The sequence below is a fragment of the Dasypus novemcinctus genome, chromosome 14 (genome assembly GCF_030445035.2).
Source record: "Dasypus novemcinctus isolate mDasNov1 chromosome 14, mDasNov1.1.hap2, whole genome shotgun sequence".
Classification (NCBI taxonomy): Eukaryota; Metazoa; Chordata; class Mammalia; order Cingulata; family Dasypodidae; genus Dasypus; species Dasypus novemcinctus.
The window spans coordinates 9,535,317-9,549,344 of NC_080686.1; the positions used below are offsets into that span (position 1 = coordinate 9,535,317).

General features: G+C 39.9%; 1 protein-coding gene across 7 annotated transcripts in view; it reads left to right on the forward strand.

The window, feature by feature from the left end:
• SPIDR (scaffold protein involved in DNA repair) overlaps positions 1-14,028 on the forward strand; it is a 579,802-nt gene that overhangs the window by 400,773 nt on the left and 165,001 nt on the right. For all 7 annotated transcript variants that reach the window (XR_011645614.1, XR_009180381.2, XM_058275512.2 and 4 more), the window contains 2 exons: positions 2,679-2,874; positions 4,400-4,644. Coding sequence is in view for 5 of the 7 variants with exons in the window: in XM_058275512.2 (XP_058131495.1) it covers positions 2,679-2,874; positions 4,400-4,644 (441 nt within the window). In the remaining 2 variants the exon portion in view is untranslated. The remainder of the gene's footprint in view (positions 1-2,678; positions 2,875-4,399; positions 4,645-14,028) is intronic.

Genomic DNA, 14,028 nt, shown 5'->3' on the forward strand with positions numbered 1-14,028 from the left:
CTTTCTATTTAGTTATTCTAGCCATTGTTGAGAGAGGGGTGTTGAATTCTCCAAATATAATTGTGAATTTCTTTTTTTCCTGTCTGTTTTATCAGTTTTTGTTTCATGTATGTTGAGTGTATGTTGTTTATACGTATACATTTAGGAGTGTTGTGTTTTCCTAATCGATTCACTCTTTTATCATTATGCAATGTCCATTTCTGTTGCTGGTACTTTTTTTTTGTTCTGAAGCCTACTTTAGCAGATATTAATATGGCAACACATGCTTTCTTTCTATTAATGTTTGCATGATATCTCTTTTTCCATCCTTTTACTTTCATCCTACCTATATCTTTCTATTTGAAATGAATTCTTGTAGATCACAGATTCATCATGTTTTTTAATCCACTCTGCCAATCTCTAACTTTTAGTTGGTGGATTTGCATTTGCATTTGATCTGATTATTGATATTTAGCTCTTCAGTCTACCATTTTATTTTTCATTTTCTTCTATTTTTCAATTTGTTTTCTGCCTTCATGTCGCAGAATTCTTTTAAATTTCTTTTTAATTTATCTTTGTTTTTGAGTATTTCTCTTTTTGTAGTTATTTTAGTCTTTGCTTTAGGCATTGCATTTTATTTATGTGTATGTATATGTGTGCAACTTATCACAGCTACTGCTGTCAACATTTTATTCGTGTGAAATGTACATCCCTTTACAGCACATCCCTTTACCTCCTACCATTTATAATATGTTGTCCTAAAAATTTCCTTTATATACATTTTGAACCACATCTATTTTTAAATTTTCATTAAAACCTCCAAATACAATTTGTAAAACTCAAAAGGAGTAGGAAAACCTATTGTAGTTACCTATGTTTTCACCCTTTCCATTTTTCTTTCTGCCTGCCATAGGTCCTGAAGCTTCAGTCCATTTTCCCTTTTCCCTTTGTTATTCAATTTAGGCAATTTCTACTAGTTTAGCTTCAAGTTCACCAGTTCTTTCCTCTCCCCTCTCCATTCTGCTGTCAAGCCCATCTACTGAGTTTTAAAATTTTAATTATTGTATTTTTCATTTTTAAAATTTCCATTTTTACATCTCCTATTTCTTTGTCAAGGCTTTCTATTATTTCATTTTTCTCAAGTGCTTTTGTAATTTATTGAAGTGGTAAAATCTTTTTCAGATAATTCTAACATCTGTGTTATCTCAGCAATAACATCTCTTGATTATCTCTTTCATTCACATTGAGATTTTATTAGTTCTTAATATATGAATGATTTTAGATTTAAACCTGGGCATTTTGAGGATTATGTTATGAGATCCTGGGTCTTATTTAAACTTGTTAAAAATAGCTTTGTCTGACACTGCTCTGGCAGTGGAAACTGGTGGGGAGGGCTGTCCTTATCTTGCCAGGTAGGGGTAGAGTCCAGGTTGCCTACAACGTCTCCACTGACAGGCAAGAGAGAGTGGTGGGTTTGCTGTTAATGCTTCACAGGGGTGGGAGCTGCCCACTAAGCCTCCACGAAAACTACCCTGGCTGAAACAGCAATGGGTGCCTTATTCCTGTTTGGCAGTGATGAAAGTCCTTACTCTCCATTAAGCTTTTTGGAACTATCCCAAAGGGGAGTGGCAGTGTGCTTGGTTCCTACTGTCAGATAAGGTGGAAGTCCAGGAGCCCCACCTGGTCTCCAGTATCACCATGGGGTGGGGGAGGGAGTCATTACGAGTCCATTGGCTGAAAATCCTGATTCTGTCTTCTGCCTGAATGGGGGTATCATGTGGGGTCCCTCGTTCTACTGGCAATGGTAGAAGTCTAGGCTCCCTAAGTCATCCTTTACTGTCTTGGATGGGAAAGGGGCCATAATTCTTCCTGCGCTCTGTGAGCGGCTTAGACCAGTTATTGTCTTAAAGTTTTCTGTCTTGCTTGCCTATCCCTTTTCTGGTCCTTTAGCTAGACAGAACAAGCTTTCCCTGCAATTTTGGTGTGTTTGTCTATCCCCAAAGGCATTTCTCGGTTGCTGGCTTCTTCAGAAACAAATCTGGGATATATGAGGCAAAAAGAAAACCAGAGAATGCACCCTCCCAAGGTCCCTAGCTGCTTCAGCTTCTGCTTCCCACCTAATGTTAAGCAACTGTTCTGAGGAGTGGACTTTCAGAATTTTATTAGAGGGAAGATCTGAGGGGAACCAAAAGAATTTTGTTCATTATATCCCCACACCTTTCCTACTTAAATGTGAGGTGTTTAAATGACTTTGGTCAGTTTGAAAGCAATTGGCATTTAATGATATGTTCTCTGAAAGATTAAAGGCCACTGAGATGTCTGAAGGTTTTATTAATAAAATGTATTTTGTTGTCTGGGCACCTTTTAGAGTCTAGTGATAGTCTTTCAATCCCTCTATTCCTCCGTGAGGGTGTCCTGAGGTCACAGTCTCCAGACTCTGGGGTCCTACAGGCAGAAGCCCAGACATTTAGCCCTTCTCCTATGCTTTCCTCTCCTGACACAGGACTTTCACATGAAAAATAAAATCAGGTTCCATGACAGTCGCTCAAAGAGTGTAAAGGCAGTTTTGACTCCATTGGCTGGCATCATTTCTGCCGCGACAGTGGGAGAGCCACTGCTCATTGGCATTCCTGGTTTAGCAAAATGGTGAGGGAAACCAGAGTTGTAAATAAACCATTGTGTTTCTTCCTCTTTTCCAGGCAAAAGCTTATTATTCCAGATGGAAGTTGCCCTGTCATTTTGAATACTTATTTTTGCCAAAAAGTTATTGCCAAAGAAGGTTCAGCATCAACTCAGGAAGTTCTCTGTCAGGACACAACACTTCCAAGAAGAATCATCTCTTTGGAACAAATGTTCAGGCTTCAAGGTCTAACAGATAATTCACCTGAAAGTCAGGTAAAATTTCATTGGCTTAGCGGTTTTATGCTTTGTGATCATATTGGTCTCCTGATTTGAAGGGCTTCGGTTCCCCTCCAGGTAAATAGCATACATATATGCTAGAGCATTATATTATTTTTATGCCTGAAGAAATTATAGTTTAGATCAGCAATAATTTTTATAATATTTCCTCTTTTTAATTATGTGTTTTTTAATATTTTTATTCTAATTCATTAAATTATGTGAACGTTTTTATTTTCTCTGTTCTCATAATTGTGTAAGATTTTTGTTTAAGCCTTTTATTTAATAAAAACGGAAATCATGTTTTTCTTTTCTACAATATCTGTACCCCTTGGGATAAAAAGAGCTGTATAAGCTTGGGATTAAACCGTGGAGGTTTTTGGATTTTTGTTTGTTTGTTTGTTAATTTAATGGGCCCTGAGCCATGATCTTCTGCCAGGATTCCAATGGGATCACTGAGGTTGCAGAGCAGTGTCCTGAGGCTCACACCAGGAGCTGCCCGCAGGGGTCATGCTTCTCTTAATGGTCCATCCTCAAGATCAGCCACGACCTCAAGGGCCGTGGGGTATGAGACCAGCAAACAGCTTGAGGGGATATAAGAAAAACAGAAAAAGTGGACAAACTTTCATCCTGTTTTGTGTATGTGTGTATATATATATATACATATATATATATATATATATAATCAAGCAAAACCTCCCTTTAACTATCAAAAGAAAAGTGTCGAGGAGATTATGCTCAAACAGATTTAAAGTATGGCTCAAAGTCCATTGCTGCTTTAACAGCTGTGTGATATTAAATTCATGAGATATGCTTTCATCTCTCAACAGTGACAATGAGGCTGCACTCTATATACCCTGTTTCAAATGATGAATGACCTAGAGTGAAATAATTAATGTAACTGGGTGTCTCAGTTTTCTTATCTATAAAATGAGGATAATGGCATCATCTGCCTTTTAAGATGGTTGTGTGTGTAAATATGTTCAACATGTAAGCACAATCTGTAAAGAATAGTACCTAGAATGTAGTAAGCAATCTAGAAGTTCTCTTGCTTCATTATCTTAAATGTTCGAAGAGTACGTGAGCATTTAAAGTATGTAGCCTAGTGAAGTTACACATAACCAGCACTTAATAAAATGATTAATTTTTTATGAAACCCCACTTATTCTGTTTTTTTGTTTTTTGTTTGTCCTGTTGAAATTAACTCAGAAAAGAAAATTTTTTAAAATTACCATAAGGTATTTTAATAGCAGGACTTCCCAAGTGTTTTCAAAGACTCACAATGATTCCTTTGAGGGAAATGCCTGCTGTTACCCAGGTTTCTATTGCTCATTTGCCCGTGCTCAGCAGTTGGGTGCCTGGCAGACCCAGGACCTCGCCGCAGGTGTTGCAGGTTTCTGCCCTTACATTCTGTTGGTGCAGTGCAGTTCTGTTGGAGGATTCCCTGAGGCTGACGCTTTCAGGTATGCAGCATGCGGTCCTGAGTTACACTGAAGTGGCTCTGTCTTTGTGTTTTGGCCAGGTTCTGTGTGGTGATGGGGCCACTCCGAAGACAGACTGCACCCATGGGCACAAAGAAGTGAAGCAGCACTTCCCAGCCCACCCTCTCCTGAGAGACTCTCTCCTGGATGTGGCAGAAAACCGAGGAGTCCGTGTCCGAGTTGTGGTGCAGCGAGTGTACGCTCTTCCCGGCAGAGACGGCGCCCAGGGCCAGCACGGAGGCAGTTCCACAGCCCTTCAGGCTCACGCGGACCCACCTGGGGCTCGGTGAGTCACCAGACACGGGCAGAGTGGCCTTGAGTCACTTAGACAGTTCTAGCTGAATTCACCATATACACGTGTTGTTGTTGATTTCCGAAAACAACGTGATCTGACAGGATTTGGTCCAAATTTATTTATATAGGAAGTCTGCCAAAAAGTAAAACTGTTGCATTTACTGTTACCTTTAATGCTTTATATTATTGAAAGCAAATAAATATACAAGACATATTGTGTTCTAAACCTAAAAAAGACCACTTCAGTATCAAGTTTTATGTCTTAAAAATCTGTGTAAATAACAGCAATTAGTAAATCTGTGACCTGCAGAGACTAGATGCCAAGACTTAAGGCCAGAGCACGTTTTTATCATTGAAATTTGTTTTTAATAAATTTTATTTTTAGAGCAGTTTTAAGTTTATAGAAAAATTGCACAGAAAGTACAGAGTTCCCATATACCCACTGTAGCAGTTTGACATAGTTATGAATTCCAAAAATAGATACTGGATTATGTTTGTAATCTGGTCTGTACCTGGGCATGATTACGTTATGATTAGGGCTTTGATTGGACCATGTCATTAGGGCATTGAGTCCCCACCCCTTGGTGTGTGGGTACTCACAGATAAAAGGCATGGCCAAGTACAGAGTTGAGGGCTTTTTATGTTGGAGTTTTGGTGTTAGAGTGTGATGCTGAAGTCTTAAGCTGGAGCACTGGGGAGAGAGACAGAGCCCTTTGCCTCAGAGTTGACAGCTGGCCTTATGGAGAGAGGCAAAGCCTAGAGAGCCTCATAGTCTACAGCTGACCTTGTGGAGAAAACAGAGGAGCTGAGCCCAGAGGAACCCAGAAAGCCTGAACCCTCACAGACGTCAGCAACCATCTTGCTCCGCACATGAAAATAGACTTTGGTGTGGGAAGTGACTTATGCTTTATGGCGTGGTATCTGTAAGCTCCTACCCCAAATAAATACCCTTTATAAAAACCAACCAATTTCTGGTATTTTGCATCAGCACCCCTTTGACTGACAAATACAGAATCTGGTACAGAGGAGTAGAGAAGTGCTTTTGCAATTACAGAAATGCTGGGAAGGTTTTATAAATGGTTAAGGGGTATTTTTTGGAGGAATTGTGAGATGCTTGATGGAAAAGGCCTGGATAGCTTTGAAGAGATATGGATACTAAAGAAACTTTTTATGGAAAGTGGACTTGGCCCAGAGGATAGGGCGTCTGTCTACCACATGGGAGGTCCACAGATCAAACCCCGGGCCTCCTTGACCCGTGTGGAGCTGGCCCACGCACAGAGCTGATGTGCGCAAGGAGTGCCATGCCACACAGTGGTGTCCCTGCATAGGGGAGCCCCATGCACAAGGAGTGCACCCTGAAAGGAGAGCCACCCAGTGCAAAAGAAAGTGCAGCCTGCCCAGGAATGGTGCCGCACATACAGACAGCTGACACAACAAGATGACACAACAAAAAGAAACACAGATTCCCATGCCTCTGACAACAACAGGAGCAGACAAAGAAGAACACGCAACAAATAGACACAGAGAACAGACAACCGGGGCCGGGGTGGGGGAGGGGAGAGGAAAAAAAAAAGAAACTTTTTATGATGCCTTAAAAATAAATGATGAAACTATTATTGGAAACTGGAGGAAAGGCAATCCCTGTTTTAAAGTTACAGAGAACTTATGAAGATTAACTCCTGGTGTTTTATGGAAAGCAGAATTTGAAAATGGTGAGCCTGGGCATTTAGCTGAAGAAATTTCCAAAGTAAACACAGAGAATGCAGTTTGGCCTTTACTTGCAGCTTATAGCAAAATGCTAAACAAGAGAGATGTACTGAGGACTGAACTGTCAGGCACAAAGAAAACAGAAACTAATTCTGGAAATTCCAAGCCTCTGGAAATCAAGTTCCCAGATGAAAGTGCCCCATTGGAAGACTTAAACTTGGAACTTGCAAATCAGGATTGAAGATGCAGTTATCTCAGAAAGACTTCTGGAACGTTTTACTGTCTGATGGCTTGGACTCCTGCTTCTTGCATGATAAACCAACAAGGTTTTTGAGAGAACTGTATGAACAAAACCACTTTCAGCCTGCAATAAAAAGGACATGGAAAGGAGAGATTAAAGGGGAAATGACCTCAAGAGGAAAACCATGGAAGCTGAGATTTGGAATTAAGACATCACCTTGGGCCAACAGAGGAACCCCTCCCATGTGTACAGAGAGGGTGAGTTTGTTTTTGCCCCAGCAGTTAAAGAGGGTGGATGTTCCCACCCAATGTTCTGGGAGAGTTTTGCTGCCCCAGGGTACAGAGAGGGTGGAGCACATTCCGCAAGGATTAGGGTGGTTAAGGTCATCACCCACAGGTCTGAGAGGGGTGGACCTGTACCCCTTGGATTAGGGAAGGCCAGGTGGTCAACTCATTGCTCTGAATGGGTTGAGCCTGTTTGCCAAAGGTTAGGGGGAATGTTGTCTTCACATCACTGTACTAGGGGGCTTAAGACTCTAACCCAAAGATTGGGTAAGGTGTGGCAATCACCCCAGCACTCTTGGGAGGTAAGATCTGGAGCTTGGTGGACACCCAGATACTTGATAATGGTGGAGCCAAGAAAATGGCCATTGGGCAAGTATATGGAAAGGGAATGACTCTCAGACTGAAATCAAATGGAGGATGCCCTGTCAATTTACTGAACTGTAGAGGACCCATGATTTATGTTTCCCTCCCAGTTTCTTCTTATTGTAGTGAAAGTGTTTGTTTATCCTTTGTCTGTCCATTTGTGTATTGGAAACAAATAAGTTGTTTTATAAGTTTCAGAGATCTATAACAAACAGGACCTTGGCCCAAGACAAACTGTATTTCTTTAAATTGATTTTGATATGATTTAGTAGTTGCATTGTTGCTGATTTAAGGCTTTTTTGAATATTGTAATGTCTTTTTGGAAGTCAGAGGGTGGAGTGTAGCAGTTTGACATAGTTATGAATTCCAAAAATAGATATTGGATTATGTTTGTAATCTGGTCTGTACCTGAGCGTGATTAAGTTATGATTTGGGCTTTGATTGGACCACGTGGTTAGGACATTGAGTCCCCACCCCTCGGTGGGGCATGGCAAAGAACAGAGTGGAGGGCTTTCTATGTTGGAGTTTTAATGTTAGAGTGTGATGCTGAAGTCTTAAACTGGAGCTCCGGGGAGCTTAACACTCCTGATAGTCTACATGCGGCCTTGTGGAGAGAGGCAAAGCCTAGAGATCCTCATAGTCTACAGCTGACCTTGCGGGGAAAACAGGAGCTGAGCCCAGAGGAACCCAGAAGCCTGAACCCTCATAGACGTCAGCAGATATCTTGCTCCAGCATGTGAAAATAGACTTTAGTGAGGGAAGTAATTTAGGCTTTATGGCCTGGTATCTGTAAGCTCCTACCCCAAATAAATACCCTTTATAAAAACTAACCAATTTCTGGTATTTTGCATCAGTACCCTTTTGGCTGACTAATACTCCCACAAACACATAATTGAAGTTTTTATTGAGATTAATTGTAGATTCACATGCAGTTATAAGAAATAGTACAGACATACCATATTTTGTTAAAGGGTAAAGTTTTGCAAAACCGTTGTGCAATATCACAACCAGGATACAGACATTGATCCAATCCACTAATTTTACTCATATTTCCCAAGGTTTATTTGTACTTATTTGTATGTGTGTGTGCTTATTTCTGTGCAATTTGGGTCTGTGTATAGGTTTGTGTGTACACCACCACAGTTATGACACCAACCAGTCCCCATCAACAAAGGATTCCTTTGTGTTACCCTTTAATAAACCCATCGACCTCCCTAACCCCTGGCAATTACTAATCTCTTCCCCGTTTCTGTAATTTTGCCATTTCTTTTCAAAAATGTTATTTGAATGGAATCATATAATATGTAAACTGTAAACTTCTTGGATTGGCTCTCAGTCAGTGTAATTCCCTGGAGATTCATCCAAGTTGTTGTATGTATTCTTTCTATTGCTGAGTAGTGTTCTGTGGTGTGGATAGAACCATATAAACTGTTTAACCATATATCCACTGAAGGGCATTAGGATTATTTCCAGGTTGGGGCTATTATGGATAAAGCGCCTATGAACATTTATGTGTGAACCTAAGTTTTCATTTCTGTAGGATCAGTGCCCAGGAATGCAGTTGCTGGGTTGTATGGTAATTCATATTTAGTTTTATAAGAAACTACCAAACTGTTTTCCAGAGTGGCTGTATCATTCAGAGCTTTTTAAGTGAAGATTTTCTTTTGTTACTTTCCATAAAGGACATTATGGCAGAGGCTTGCCATGCCTTTTGAGGTTCTCTTACTTGCAATGTTCAGTTGCCCTCAAAGTATAAGGTGGATTTACAACAGAATAGAAATAAAAGTATAGATATCACATCATAAAATTGTTTATTTTTCTTTTGACTCTTAACTAGGAAAGACATACTGAAGAAACAATCATTAACATTCATTTTGTCTTGGTGCCTTCTGATGCCATTCAGAATGAATGATAGGAAACACTTGCTATGTTAAACATATATTCTCTTCAAGTGTATGGCCCTTTATTTGAAAATAGTATGTGCTGTTTCAAACAACCTAGATCCTTGCTGTCCACTAGAACTTTTTGGGATGATTCCAGTGCTGCATATCTGCACTATCCAATGCAACAGCCACTTACAACACTTGGCTGTTGTGCACTTGAAATATGATTAGTGTGATCACAGAGCTAAATTTTCAATTTATTAAATTTTAATTTATTTAAATAGCCATCTGTGGCTAGTGGCTACCATGGTAGACAGCACAGCTATACATAGCTACCCATGAAAAAGAATCAGACTCACAGGGAAGCGGACTTGCCCAGTGGTTAGGGCGTCCGTCTACCCATGGGAGGTTTGCAGTTCAAACCCTGGGCCTCCTTGACCCTTGTGGAGCTGGCCCACGTGCAGTTCTGATGTGTGCAAAGAGTGCCGTGCCACACAGGCGTGTCCCTGCGCTGAGGAGCCCCACACGCAAGGAGTGCGCCCCGTAAGGAGAGCCGCCCAGCGTAAAAGAAAGTGCAGCCTGCCCAGGAATGGCGCCGCAATACACACGGAGAGCTGACATAACAAGGTAACGCAACCAAAAGAAACACAGCTTCCCGTGCCACTGACAACAACAGAAGCAGCCAAAGAAGACGCAGCAAATAGACACAGAGAACAGACAAGGGGGACTGGAGGGGATAAAATTTTAAAAATTAAAAAAATTTTTAAAAAAAAGAGAATCAGACTCACGATTCAATGTACTTTGCTTATACAGGTTGAAAATAGCACATTTTTGTCTACTTAAATTTAGACTCTTCCTGTGTTTGTTCTTTTCAAATAGCTGTGAACACATCCTTGACTGAAGAATTCCACTTGATGTCTTTACCTATGTCATTTTAAATAATTTTATATAGTTTCTATTATATATCACAATCAGACAGCTGCACTTCTCTGTCTTACAATATTTCATACTGGGCCATTTGCTTTTTGAAAGTCTCTGTACAGAACCTTGCTTTGAGCTTCTTGGCTGACATGCCCACAGCCCAGGAGCAGAATGCCCAGAGGTCCCCCTTAGGGAGTACTTTGTAGCCAGTGCAGGCACTCTTGAGCACCTGGCTTCTTGGCCTGTTTAGAACAGGTTAGGTAACTCAGGAAGTGCTAGCTTGCTGATGGCTCATTGGGGACAAAGGGCATTTCCTTGAGGTTACTATAAATCTGATCTAAAACATCTTATTCTGTCTCTTAGTCTCTTGAAAGTGCTTAGGAAAAGAACTCTAAAAAGAGGGCATTTGGCACTTAGAAAATTTAGAGCCAATACCTGGAAAACTCAGGGTCCAAGAAAAGGCAACAACAATAACAAATAAGCAAAACAAAACAATAACAAAAAAATCCTGCAAAACAAAAACGTATTATCCCAACTGAGTTCTAATAATTGCTAACTGTGTTGGTGAGAATCTGCATGGCTAGTGGTGTGGGGGTGAGGGGGCCATTGTTGTAGTACTCTGAATTTTAGGAGGTCCCATTAAAGTTTAGAGCTCTTTAGCTCTTTCTTTTGGAATGCTAAGGGGAAATAGTTATTTTTCCTTTGTTTGGAAAATATACATATTTGAAATCCATTAAGTCTCCTTTGAGGGTTTTCACATGACTTCTTGTAGCTTAATAGCAATCTCACACTCTTGGATTTAAATATGGTAAATTTAAATAGGATTATTAGGACAGTTATAGATTGGACCTAGGTTTTTGTTTTGTTTTGCTCTACTTTTTTCATGGCACATATACAGCATTAGGCTGTGGACAAGAGAATTCTTATAAAACTAATCTAGGCAGTGAGATTCTTGGTGGACGTTCCCACCCCAGCACACTGGCCACATACTCTGAGGAGGGAGACAGCCGAGACCAAGTCCCAGTGATGAGGTAGCAGATGGAACTGACAGTGCCATTGCCCCCGCAGCGTTTCTTCTACGGATAATCAGAAACAGCACATCTCTGAGGCTGCCCCTCCAGCTCCTTCAGTGGTACATTTTGAGCAAAGAGAAGAAAATTGGAAACTAAAAGTATGGAGAATTGCTGCCAATGGTTAGCATCGTGAATGCTTTGGATTTGCATCCTGGAACACACACCAAGACATATCAAATGAGAATATGCTCATGGTGGATTGAAAGAAAGACAGTAAAAAACGCTCAGGAACAAGAAAACAAAATCCAATCCCCCGGATGCAGTGATGTGTGCAGTGCATAGCTCGTTTCGGCAGCATACATGACAGCCTGAAGTCAGAGGGCATTGTCCCTGTTTAACAGATCAGGACATGGGGCATCCGAGAAGTTATGATGTGCTCACAATTACACAGGTGGACACACTGAAAACAATGAGATGAGCAAGTCCCACAGGGTTGTAGGAAGTATTGGACCAAAAGAAAAGGGAGAGATTGAGTTAGTACCAAGCCATGTTTAGACTAAGGCTGATTCAAGTCTAGTTGTCCTGCAGCATGGGAAGTGAAAGTTGGATTGTGTTGGAAATGGGTTTTTTGACAGAGAACCATTGCATTTGGTCTTGGAAATGGGTTTTTGGACATAGGACCATAGCATTTGGCCTTGGAAATGAGTTTTTGGACAGAGGACCATAGCATTTGGCCTTGGGTTCCTGGGGATTTTTGAGAACTGGGCTTCTGAGGTCTATTAGATACAACAAGGTCTTTTCATCTGAATAGTCATTAATATTTTCTAGGTTCACTTGCTGTGATAATGATGAAGCTCTACAATTTACAAATCAATGTAATATCTAATTAAAATTATGCTTAAACCTCTACTAATTCTTTGCTTTTATATGTGTGTGTGTGTGTATGAAGAAAATCATTAAATATCTGTCTTGGAGAAACACTTAGCAATATGCTTTCTAATAAGATATGAAGAGCTCTTATACACTCTTATGTATATATATATTTATATTTTTTATCAATAAGGTAAGAAAAAACTATTAGAAGACTTAGGTCGGTAGCTGGAAAGATTCCTGTCTTTCTATCTGTACTTCCACTTTTAACTCCCCAGTCATTGGTGACTTTATGTGACCCACATTAGAGCCTGTGAGTTCATCTTGTCCACACTCTCCTGATACAGAAAAGGAAAATTGCACAACCATCAGTCCCTGCAACGAAAATCATCTCTAAATCTTGTTCCTTGGTTTTCAAAATTGCTTTTCTTAAGCTTTTGCTATACAATCTGTTTTACCCCAAATATCTTTATAACTATCATTGAACCTAAAGACAACTTGATCACTATGTGTTTCCTGTAAAATGTCAGAAATTGCCATGTCAGAAGAAATCAAGATCTGTGAGGAGGGGAAAAAAAAGACATTGCCTTAGGGTAGATTCTTTTGCCATAATAATTCCCCCTCCACTATCCAACAGGTCAAATGAGCCCTGATGAAATTCTGTGATAAGTTTTATATCTCATTTTACTTACCATGATGATCATGGGTCTTGATCTCAGTCTGTTGCCTTACCTCCAACAATATCATTTTTCTAAGATAAGTATAAGTTTATCTTCTGATGGCAGACAGCTCATTTGTGCCAGCTTTGAAATTAAGGGAAGTTTATTTGAGGCCAAACAGTTCAGGGTCAGATATATTTGGTCAAAACGCTCGTGTCCTCTGAGCTGTGAAATATTATCAAACTATGCTTGAGATCTCAGGACTATAATACGTCAGAGTCTCTTGGTCATTGTTGTTCTAGACAACTTCCTGCAACTCAGGCAATTAAGGAAAACGTTTCTACAAGGCTTCTCAAAGTGCTGGAAGTCAGAGTAACCAACATATACACTTAAGTTTTATAAATCACTAAAAGACACAAGAACAACAACGACAAATAGCAATTCAGAGGACCCTCCCTACCCACCAAGCTGGACAATCACTTCAGAGCCCAGACACACCTTTTTCCAGATCTGCTGCATGTTGAATGATTACTAAATAAATGCATAATTAATAAAACCACAGGAATTTTTATTTTAATCAGAAAGGAAATACTGGTCTTGGAGATCACTTTGAGCAGAGGAACTGAGGCAAAGAAAGATGAAATGAATTCCCTAGTGTCCTGTCTCATGGCAGAGCAGCGTCTAGAACTTCATTCCCTGGATCCTAGCCCATGGTGATTTCCATTAAACTTTGCCTTTCTTTCACCTTTCCTTAGCCATTCCCTTTCTTTTTCTTTGAGATATTTAACTTAGGGATAACTATTTAATTTTATACCCTATAAATGCACATTGCCTACTTACCGTCATTGCAGAAATATTTAAAATTGGAGACATAGTCTCTCCTGCAATAGTATATAATTTGTAGGACTTCCTAAATAGTTATACCTTTGCATAAAAATCATGGAAGGACAGAACCCTCCAATTTAATAGTTATATTACATAATAGTTTTATGGAAATTAATTGAGTGCAACTCAGAAAAAAAGCATATTTTCCTTTTCCTGTACCTCATCTTATTCTTCCTTTCTTCTTGTGAGCCTTCCTTTTGTCCCTTGTCCTAAATTTCTTCCTTCTTTTCATTAAGGAAAAAATATTTCCACCATGATCCTGTGTCAGGTTCTACAGTGGTTAACAAAACCAGAAATTAAACTTGCAGTTAAAAACAAATACATTTAGGGTCACAAGTTGTAATAAATGCTGTGGTAAGAAAAAATAACAGGAGACTATGAGAGAGAACAATGGAGAAGAGACAGAATGTGGTTTAGAGGATTCAAGAATGGATAATCTAATGTGGTGTTTAATCTGAGACCTAAAAGCTAAGTGGGTATTGGTCAGGTAAAGAGCAGGAAGGAGATAACTACGTGCTCCAGGGGTCATTCCTCTGGAGACTCTTTGGCA